The sequence below is a fragment of the Entelurus aequoreus genome, linkage group LG02 (genome assembly GCF_033978785.1).
Source record: "Entelurus aequoreus isolate RoL-2023_Sb linkage group LG02, RoL_Eaeq_v1.1, whole genome shotgun sequence".
Taxonomy (NCBI): Eukaryota; Metazoa; Chordata; class Actinopteri; order Syngnathiformes; family Syngnathidae; genus Entelurus; species Entelurus aequoreus.
The window spans coordinates 32,091,201-32,103,312 of NC_084732.1; the positions used below are offsets into that span (position 1 = coordinate 32,091,201).

At 36.7% G+C, this 12,112-nt stretch overlaps 1 protein-coding gene across 4 annotated transcripts in view; it reads right to left on the reverse strand.

Annotated features, from left to right (window-relative positions):
- LOC133632656 (MAM domain-containing glycosylphosphatidylinositol anchor protein 1) overlaps nucleotides 1–12,112 on the reverse strand; it is a 596,928-nt gene that overhangs the window by 106,423 nt on the left and 478,393 nt on the right. For all 4 annotated transcript variants that reach the window (XM_062025233.1, XM_062025218.1, XM_062025227.1 and 1 more), the window contains 2 exons: nucleotides 4,524–4,704; nucleotides 2,169–2,192 (listed from right to left, as the gene is read on the reverse strand). In XM_062025233.1, coding sequence (XP_061881217.1) covers nucleotides 2,169–2,192; nucleotides 4,524–4,704 — 205 coding nt within the window. The remainder of the gene's footprint in view (nucleotides 1–2,168; nucleotides 2,193–4,523; nucleotides 4,705–12,112) is intronic.

A 12,112-nucleotide genomic window follows, 5' to 3' on the forward strand; every position in this document is an offset into this window, starting at 1 on the left:
ACAGCACTCTGCCTGCTGATAAAGACAAAGGGGAGGTCTGATAGAGGGTTTGAGAGGCTGAGAGCTAGTGGGGGGCAATAAGATAAGTCGTAGTTTTGATGCTGCATTGGAGAAACCTGGTGGAAGGACATATTGGAGGAGCTTATGAGGTCTGACCTCGGGAGAATAACAAGGAATGTAAACGAAAAATATGGCTGACGAGCGCAATAAGCTATTGTTTGCTTTGTTTGTGAGGAGACCATATGAAACTCAGCGGAGCGCTAATAATATTTATTGTTTACATTTTGTAAAAACCCAACTGCTAATTTTCTGCAGGCTTTTGGCTTTACCTGAGGACACTGGCAGGCCCATCTGAAGCTACACTCGCTGAAACATCTGTTTTTGGTCGAGTTCTTTTGTCAGAGAAAAATGAGCCCTGTTATGCATATGATCACTAATGTACTTTATATAACAGGCCCACGACTAGTTGGACAAGCTTAGATTTGCGTTATTTGAACTACGCTGGAAGTATACGTTTGTTAATTTGCTTGACGTTATTTCCTGGCACAAAACACAAGGAATAATCAAAACAGTTTTGTCAACCAATTAGTTCGCATTGCTGATAAAGAGCAGTTGGAGAGTTGCATACTGTAGATGACTAGTGTGGTATTAAGGGCTGATAGTTGTCATATTATTCATATGATAGTCAACATTAAAATGTGTTTTTATGTTTAAATTATATATATTATTACAGTTTGAAATGGCCCTGCAATGAGGTGGTGACTTGTCCAGGGTGTACACCGCCTTCCGCCAGATTGTAACTGAGATAGGCTCCAGCGACCCCCCGCGACCCCAAAAGGGACAAGCGGTAGAAAATGGATGGATGGAAGTTTGAAATGATGACTAACTCATATAAATGGAGTGCAGGTCTACTATACCAGGAAAAAAAAAATAATAATACAATTAAAACAAATAAATAAATAAAAAAAAATATAGATATATAAAAAAAAAAATAATAATAAATAAATAAATAAAAAAAAAAAAAAAAAATTAAAAAAAAAAATATATATATATATATATATATATATATATATATATATATATATATATATATATATATATATATATATGTATATATATATATATATATATATATATATATATATATATATATATATATATATATATATATATATATATATATGATAAATGGGTTATACTTGTATAGCGCTTTTCTACCTTCAAGGTACTCAAAGCGCTTTGACAGTATTTCCACATTCACCCATTCACACACCCATTCACACACTGATGGCGGGAACTGCCATGCAAGGCGCTAACCAGCAGCCATCAGGAGCAAGGGTGAAGTGTCTTGCTCAAGGACACAACGGACGTGACTAGGTTGGTAGAAGGTGGGGATCGAACCAGGAACCCTCCGATATATATATATATATATATATATATATATATATATATATATATATATATATATATATATATATATATATATATATATATATATATATATATATACCTCTGGGATTATGCTTTTTTTGCCGTACCAGAATATGATGAAGCGTATGTAGCACTTGGCTTCACTGTAACCAAGGTAACATTGTTTCCTTTAATGTTAATAAGCTTACAATGTTATGCAGGTGTTATGCAAATTATACTGTTTATAGTCACGGTTGGGAATGGGAAATTCCCCAAAATGTATATATATATATATATATATATATATATATATATATATATATATATATATATATATATATATATATATATATACACATATATATATATATATATATATATATATATATATATATATATATATATATATATATATATATATATATATATATATATATATATATATATATATATATATATTACCAATAATATAGTCAACAATAATGGCCAAGTGCCCATTGCCTGACATTTAAAACAATCCAACTATCCACACACAGTTTTTGAATGCTTCTCATAACACCGTTCCCACACTCTCCTCCCAGAGGCGACCAGTTTGGATCATCAACGTCTTTACAAACATATGCTGACAGTTCTTGCAGCAAAAAAATAAAGAAATAAAATACTTGCTAAATTTTACCGCCCTGTCATCATCACAGCAACAAGCTCTTGATTAGGAGAGAGTGAAATGTGGAATATGGAGGCGTTGAGAGATGACTCACCTGAAGGTCTTGGATAGGTGTAAGCTGTAAGAAAATAAAAATAGCTCACATGTTGGGGATGTGAAAAGACAAAGGACAAATACATTAGTACATTTTAGTATTAAATGGTAAATGGGTTATACTTGTATAGCGCTTTTCTACCTTCAAGGTACTCAAAGCGCTTTGACACTATTTCCACATTCACCCATTCACACACACATTCACACACTGATGGTGGGAGCTGCCATGCAAGGCCCTAACCACGACCCATCAGGAGCAAGGGTGAAGTGTCTTGCTCAAGGACACAACAGACGTGACGAGGTTGGGATTGAACCAGGAACCCTCAGGTTGCTGACATGGCTACTCTCCCAACCGCGCCACGCCGTGTTGGTTGTATTCACCTGATGCCACGTCCGGCTCATTAAATATGCAAGGCTTGAAGTGGTGGTCAAGCAAGTGTCTGTTGTCAAAGGGTTTTGTGCAGCATTTTGCCTTTCTCAAATAAAAATGCCCTATGCTTGCATTGTTTTAGACTGTTGGAATCTTTTAAATTATGAAAAGGATAAAAAGTTCTTCAGAGTTCCTCGAAAGGGAATCAAGAAGTGCAAAAGAGTGCAGGATTTTACGAAACGACGAGAAACGCACAACCTTGCGGTGATCACTTCGTTAAACGTTTGTTTGATGTACTTTTAACGTTTACAATTTCTCATTTAAGTAATATATTTATATTTGTCGTACTTTTTCTTGTTTCTAGGTTCCTGAAACACATGTTTGCTATGAGTGTTTTGTAAACCACCAACTCAGCGAGTTTAAATAAAAGAAAGCAAATTGGAGTAAAACCTAAGAGTTAAGCTTTTCCCAAAGGCAGCAATCCTAAATGACACGTTCAGCACATACACAATGTTGACATCTATAGATATAGTTTGATAAAACAAGGAAAGTACTCGTAATGACGCGTGCAACAACAACAAGGCATAATGGCTGAAATGTACTCGGCCATACAGTTACAGTGAGCTGTGATCACTTATCCGTCTTCTTTCACAATCAGTCAGGTCTTCAGTGGTGTCTCTGATTATCTTTATGAGTGGTCAATATAATGAGAAAATGAAAAAAAAAGTGAGTCAACGCTATCGAGTGCTACTCCAGTTTGTTTGCAAGGACGTGTCCTCACAAGACCTCACAAAGTTAAATGCGACCTTACGCGGGCAAAAATGATGCACAATTTATCCGGGAGAGTCTTGATACCAAGGTCCTTGACTCAGCCTCACACAAAGAAGTTGTATGTCTCCATGCTTTTCCAAGCTTTCATCTGTTTTGCCGTGTAGAATGACATCAGAGAGTTTGACATGTCTTGGAACTCCACAGACGGATAATCCTTGAGATCACTCAACATATATTTTCTTTTGATAAAGTATAGGGATCTCTTCCATTGCATAGTTTGCTTTTTTGCTCATATCTGCTTTTAGTGGTAAGATCCAGGCCCCTGGCCTTGTGGTTAGAGTGTCCGCCCTGAGATTGGTAGGTCGTGAGTTCAAACCCCGGCCGAGTCATACCAAAGGCTATACAAATGGCACCCATTACCTCCCTGCTTGGCACTCAGCATCGAGGGTTGGAATTGGGGGTTAAATCACCAAAAATGATTCCCGAGCGCAGCCACCGCTGCTGCTCACTGCTCCCCTCACCTCCCAGGGGGTGGGGTCAAATGCAGAGGACGCATTTCACCACACCTTGTGTATGTGTGACAATCATTGGTACTTTAACTTTAACTTTAAGATAGGTTGTACACTGTTTGTTGCACAGTAGCCAATTTGGTTTGGTTGACCACCACTTTGTTCACAAGAAGTAAAAAGGTAAGAAAAAGTCACGTGACTGAATACAAAGAATTGGACCAAAATAGATTTAAATATGCCTAAGCACTGTCATACATACATCAGGGTGAGATGTCAGTATGTTCCAGAAAAAGTCAATTGAAATGGCATCAAATGATTAACCCTTTTTTTTTTTGCTTGACTTTGGTTTTTCAAAAACGTTTTTGCAGCACTTATTCCAAAAGAAAGAACAGCCTCACCAAGGGGTGTTTAAAGAATACACAACAGCAAATCCAGTATGTCAAGTCAACAAACCCAACTTTTATCCGTTTTTGTAGAACATTCACATTACTTATTCTTTGTTTGTCATTAGAGTTAAGCGTTTTTTTAATTTTAATTTTAATGTTCAACTTCTTTGACAGTTGAAGTCGTCACTTATAGCACTGACCCTGGATTTCATAATAAATACTGTATTTCCTAAGAGAATAATTTTGCAAGCATTGTAGGAGGGATTGGGTTCACTATAAAGGTTCCACTATACACTATTTCTTTATGTATGATCACTCACGCTCAGAATACTGGATGATGCGACTGACGTATTCCCCCATGCTGTAGATGGTGATGGGAGCTAGTCGGACCTCGTAGGAAAGAGGGATCCTCAGGTCGGGAATGGTGGAGGACATCAGGACCCCCTTCTCTGGTTCCTTGGCCTTGAGGGCTATCTGCTTCGAAAACAGGCCCTGCTTGTTCTACATTAAGACAAACAGCGAGAGAAAGAGACGGACAAGCTCAGGCGTAATGTATACAAACATCTGCAAGTGTGGAAAAAAAAACCCTACACAGAAGAAAAGTCCCCATAGTGCAAAAGAACAAATAGGATCACAGATACAAGAAGGTAGAACAGAAACTACACTTGGAACAGCTGTGCTGTCTGGATGTCTTTGTCTTTCCTATTCCCAACCCTACCACCCCCTTTCTTTCATCTTTTGGATGTATTTTGCAGTCTTCCCAAACCCATTCCTTAAAAAGTACTTTAAATTCAGGATTTGCACGGATCACAAGACCAACAAATGATAGGAAATGCATCGGATGTTGGCTCAAGTATCTCTGCTCCTTCAGGACAAAACAAATATGTTAACAAGGATACAAGGTTAAGCATGACAGTTATTATGAAACACACTCAATTCTAATGCGATTAGATTAGGGCATCCCTGATGAGAGTCTGCAGAAATGTACGTTGTGCTGTGGATAACCACTAATGGCATCGTATTGATCAGCATATCCTCATATCATTTTACTACTATGCATGCCCTTCACATTTATTTTAACCACCAAGGGAATGACTATGAGCCAGTTCCGCTCATATGCATCTTGATAGCTTGCTTTTAGCAGGAATTTCCACTAGACATAAATGCAATGTCATTTTAAGAAAATCATCTCTTGCTCTTCTTCAAATCATCTTTCAGTTATCACTCCAACATTCAATTGAAGCTTAGGGTGTTGTCTTGAAATGTGGATGCATCTAATTTCCAATATTAATTGTAACAAAAAGGTAATTAACAATCAAAGACGCATTGAGACAACCAATTGTGATTACCACACACTACTCTTTGTTTAAAATGTGTCTTTAATGGTAAAACAAAATATTTTTTAAAAAGGCAATGAGTCAGAACTAATTTAGAAAGTTGAATCCCATTGACAATTTGAGAAATACATAACTTAATCTATTTAACAAAATTAGCAAGGAACATGAACAGGAAATAAATCCTAAGGCCAGCCTACTGTATATATGACATGTATGAATATGCGAGTATATGAGACAATTAGAGGTGGGGGAATTAATAGGTTTTTAGATGCATCGCAATTCAGACATGGACAATTATAGAATCGATTAGTAAATGTCAATAATTGATTTATTTATTGTACATAAAGTAACGCACAGAGTTCTAAAATTTGGCTGACAGCAGCGAGCCACCTCACCAAGAGATCCAACCAACTCCTTGACTATCGGGCTCTTATGTTCCAGTTTTGCACACATTTTCATTAATTTAATAAATGGGGGGATTAATTTAACCTTTACTTATTCCAAATGAATTTGATTTTTTAAGTTTCAAGTGATAAACGCTTATTTCATGAAACAAAAAGAAATGTAAAACTTCATAAATATACATAAATTAGAGATGCATCAATAATCGATTTGCAATCGAATCGTAGCTCCTGAATCATAATCGAATCGTGAGGTGCCCAAAGATTCCGACCTCTAGTGACAAATCAATCCTAAAAAGAAAGTGACGACCAACCCCGACTGAACATCTTTGCTTGTTTGACAACGGTGTAACAACTACTTAGATAACAAAATAAACCATAGCTTTCCCTTTACACTTTTTAAGGGTAACAAATAGTTGTGTTTATTTCGAAAAATAATTGTGTAAAAGCCTATAGAAAACAAACACTGAGGAACTGAATATTTAAACTGAATGAAAAACACAGAATGTCCTCTCACCTTAAGTTCAGTCGTATTACTCTGGAGAAGACTATGTAAGAGAGTTCTCATCCTTATGTCGTAAATGTCCATACCACAGACAAGCGCTCTCTTTTGGCAACTTATAAAGAGTGTGACAACTAACTCTATTCTCTCTTATTTGTGGAATTATTTATCATCATCATCATCATCATCATTTATTTGTATTCCTGCATATATATATATATATATATATATATATATATATATATATATATATATATATATATATATATATATATATATATATATATATATATATATATATATATATATATACATAAACTGCATATATATATATATATATATATATATATATATATATTTATAAGTGTTATGCCCTTCACTTGCCATGTGTTTGAGCCAGTAATGAGCATATATGTATACAAGCACATGCTTATGGGCCTCAATGTCACGGCCTGCATTTGATGTTGTTGGTTTGGACCCCAGGATGCAGGGACAGCAGGCAACATGCAGGTAAAACAATCCTTGATTAAGGAAAAACAGTGCAGCAGGGAAACTGTATGCAGCACGTTCAGATACAAAGCAATAATAACCAGAGCACAGGGCTGGCATGAAAAGCCACCTGATTGACAACCGGGGACACCTGGGTCATCTGATTGTCAATCAAAAAACAAGCAAGGAAAACAGCGCTTGGACAAGAGAAGAAGTGGTGACAAACAGGAAGTGGCACAAATAAAGTCCAAACTGTCATGTGAGATCATAACACTTTTCTTCTAAAATTTCAGTTGGATTTTGAACAAAAAAACTTGACATACTTGGGCAGTATCTGAAAAAGCAAGGAATACAATAATAAAATAATACAATTAAAAGGATATAAAGTAATTAAATCATAATTATACTTTGAACCTATAACTTACAGTAGAGAAGGGATTCATATGGCCCCATTATTGGGTGGATCTTGCATGAGAGGAAGGTGGGGGGGACTAATCATTTTGCAATGCAGTCTGCTGAAAATTATAGCAACTATAATTACGTAGCAACTGACGGTGTGGTCAAAGTTGGAATTGCCGCAAAACACATTTTAACATATTAAACCCTCTATTACAATCTGTCGACTAAAGTGGATAGTGCACCCACCAAATTCATCACGTTTCATGTGTCAGGTAAACTGTGACAAATGGGGCCATGTTAACCTCCTTCCTACTGTAGATTAGATACAAAGTTGTGCTTAACTTTTTAAAATATTTGCGCACATTTTTTTTTTTTTGGAAATTACCGTATGTTTGTCTGAGTAGTTGCTTGTATTTATTATCTGTGTATTTACATAATTATCTGTTGAACCATTTATATTGTTTACGTTTTGTACACTGTGTATTAAAAAAAAAAATCCTATGCTTTAATTTTCCTACATACAGCTACTGTACCTCAATTAATATCCCATTCAGTCTAATACAAAAATCACATTACATAGCTAATAAAACTATTAAACTTATGTTAAATTACATAGACGAGTGTAAAAATGCTAATCTCACCCAGCTGTTTCTCTTTTAGAAGTTAAGTAAAGCAGGTTTATGTATATTACAACAACACCAATTTAATAGCGCTTTTGCTGTGTTAGTCCACCCCCGTAGAGAAAGCTCCATTAGCTGTGTATCTGCCTCTGATCCCAGCTACTTAAAGACCTGACAGTGAGCTCCCTCTAATGCATTAGGTCAGCCACTCGACCGCGACACGCTAGTACACCCACAGAATGCCATTATCAGGTAATGCATGCAACATGGCGTGTATGTGTGTGTTTTGGCGGGCTTGTGTGTGAACTGGTTAAATGCACAAAAGTGCAAAGCCTTTATGTAGTAAGCAACCTGGGAAATAGACACAGACGTACAATATCTCTCAAAAAAAACCTCACATTTCAGCAACCATTTATGTTACAGTCTTAAGGGACAATACTATATAAATTAAACTTGAATATAGTTTAGAGTAGGGGTGTCAAACGTATGGCCCGAGGGCCGGATCAGGCCCGCGGGATGAATTTGCTATGTATAAAAATTAACCTGAAATTTTTGAATGAAAGAAACAGCTGTTCTAAATGTGTCCACTGGATGTCACAATAGTAATTATTTGTATCTTTGTAGATGATGCTACATACTGTATGTACAAAATAAACCACAAGATGTTAGTACATCAGTCGAGGAAAATGATCAAACTACATAAATAACATCCTGCAATTTGATTTAGATATAGTTTTTTTTATCTTGATAGATTGAAAATGAACACCAATGAGTTGACTGATGAACATTATCACATAATTTATTCAGAAAATATAAATAACGACAAATAAAGATAGAATACTATTAACTGCAACATGTAAGTGTAAAAAACAACAACAACACTATGATTTGTACAATATCAGAATGTGCTTGTTCTATTTTTAAACAAAGAAAATAATCTGAAGTTGTCTTTATTTTTAAGTTATCGTGCCATGATTTTACCAGCCCGGCCCACTTGGGAGTAGATTTTTATCCATGTGGCCCCAGATCTAAAATGAGTTTGACACCCCTGCTTTAGAGTAATCTGTGTCATCTTGTATGCCAGTGTAGATTTACAATCCACTGAAAATTAATCAACACGCAGCCATTACTGCTGCCTTATTCAATTGGTGGCCCGCGAGCCTCATCTAGCCCGCCAAAGCTTTTCATTTGGCCCGCCGAACATCACCCAAATCGTGAGGTCTTTTGTATTAGTGGTCGTGTTATTATTTGTCTAAGAGTAACTCTGGCAATCAAAGATTTAGCGCTAAATTGACCAGTAGAGTGCAATAACGCTACACCTTAGGTTTAGTTGCGTTGAGCCACATTCATTGTGTGCCACGTTTGATGTGGATGTTGTTTAATTTCTATATGCGTAGACATCTGTAGTTTATTGTGTAAATGTATTAACACAACACCTTCTATTTTATTTATGTAAAATACACAATGGACATTATTTATGTAAACACACAATGGACATTATACTTGTATTATTTGTTTATATTTTGAGTCTTACAAAACTTAAATAAAGGAATAAGTGTAAAGAAAAAAAATCTGAGGAAGGAAAATATTTCAAAAGAAGGAACATCAATCCTCAACAAAACTTCCGGAGCTTCTTTTTCTTCATGCTGTTAACAATCCGTCTAACTGCACAAGCTGGAAACGAGTAGCGAGGGCAGAATAATGCATTTATTGACAGTACAGTGTGAAAGTCGATGTGTTTATACAGTCTCAAAGGAATATAACCTGACCTGAGCAGGCACTTTCTGACAAAACATCTACATTTCGATATCCGGCCCCTAAGCCCTTGGGCTCTTCAAACGGAGGCCCTCTTCAACATGTAGTTGAATAGCCCTGCATTACTGTATGTCCGCAAAGTGAGTACACCTAACAATGAACATGTCCAAAGTGTGAATATTTAGTGTGAGCAGCACTGCTATCTAGCACTGCCTTAAAGGGCCCCTCTAATGTTGACAACATTGGGACTTCATTCTGTAGTTCTGGACGTAAACATGGTTTCTACAGACAAAATGTCCGTAGACAGAGTAGTAAATGTTGGCTTGTTTTATGACACATTTCAGCACATTTTGGAACGCCTACTTTTAGCTCCAAAATGTGGGTGGTGGGCCTGTTGAAATCACCTACAGAAAACTAGAGTTTTTTTCATATTGTGTGTATGGGCCTCATCTACTAAAATCTAAATAACAAGTGGTGAATAGCGTGTGCAAACTATACAATTGCCTGTACTACTGATGGGCGTATTGCGTGTGGTGTACGAAGACTCTTAATTTAAATAAGGCTGTTGCATGTACTACGTACCTATATAAACACTCTTTTTCCTCCACATTCATGTTTTCATGCTCTCCAACTTGTGGGGTTTTGCAACATGATTTTGAACAGGCAGCATACATATATAATCTCTAACACCACATCTGTAATATAAGATCGCAATCTATACAAAAGAAACAATTTTAACACGCGGTGGGAATTATCCAAACACAAGAAACTGCATATCGCAAGACATTTTTTCATATAGGAGCTATAATTTAAAAATATATATATTCCTAAATGAAAATACAAAGCCATGAAAACATGGCAGCAGACACTAATACCGTAATTTCCAGACTTTAAGCCGCACCTGACTATAAGCTGCACCAGCTAAATTTAGGGGAAAATACAGATTGCTCCATATATAAGCCGCACCCGACTATAAGCCGCAGGGTTTTGATGTGTAATTAGCGTAGTATATAGGGGTTCCTGCTACCACGGAGGGGATTGTCGGGACAGAGATGACTGTTTGGGAATGCAAAGCGTCCCATTTATTAACAATAAATCTTTCAATCATTCAATCAAACTTTCACATCTTTGACATGGCGAACAGCATTCGTGCAGAGTACAAATAATACAACGCTGCTGAGTAATACAAAGTGCTCGCCTGTACGTTATCAAAATAACCAGCCTACCGGTATATAAAAAGTCAGTCTTTAATCATTGTGTCATATAGTCTTCCTCCTGCGTACTAAAACCACCGAAATCCTCTTCGTCGGTGTCGGAGAAGAACAGGCCGTAAATAAGCCGCACCCTTGTATAAGCCGCAGGGACCAGAACGAGGGGAAAAAGTAGCGGCTTATAGTCCGGAAATTACGGTAGGCATACATTTTATTTTTCATTTTTATTTTTTTTATCAGCCCCTTAAGTCATCCAGCAGCTATAAAATTGTAAAATGATATAGACGACGTGTATAATATTTACATTTTTTCACAATCCATAAATGTTAACATGCACACGGAGGATGGTGTTGCAGGGTGATAATTTCCTTTCTCACAGATTTTCCTATGCAATCACCATTTTAGACATGCTAAATATAAACAGCTCCCGCAGTGCAGTTTTAGTCTTGATAAATCACACTAAGTGTTCTAAATAATAAAACAAAATAAATACATCTGGGGATAGGTTGATTGGCAACACTAAATTGGCCCTAGTGTGTGAATGTGAGTGTGGATGTTGTCTGTCTGTCTGTGTTGGTCCTGTGATGAGGTGGCGACTTGTCCAGGGTGTACCTCGCCTTCCGCCCGATTGCAGCTGAGATAGGCTCCAGCACCCCCCGCAAACCCGAAAGGGATAAGCGGTAGAAAATGGATGGACAGATGAAATACATTTGCATTTTCTCCTCCCAGCAATTTGGGCATTCTGATAGTCAGCAAAAATTCTGCATATTCATGAAGACAGACATGCTAAATGAATTGGGCTCCTTATTTTGCTAACTTAAAAGATGCAATCCGTCAGATGCGTTGTTGCTGGTTGTACCAATACAACTAATGAAGAGGTCAACCTGCATACATTTCAAATTCATGGGAGTACGAAGAAAGCATGGACCTCTACACTGAAATTGACTTGTGCAAAATGGGACGGACCAAGCGGGAGGAGTGTAATTTGCAGCGATTCTTTTAACGATTCTCACTTTGAAGAAGAAGAGTTCTAGTCAGACTTTAGATGGACACCATTTTAAATGCTAAAGCCGAATGTGATATCGAAAATCAAGATCACTCTCAAGGGGAGTAAGACTGCGTTAGAACCCGAAGACAAATGGAAAAATAAGAGCAAAAATTAGAGAGAAATAAGGTAAGCCGCTAGTATTGTATT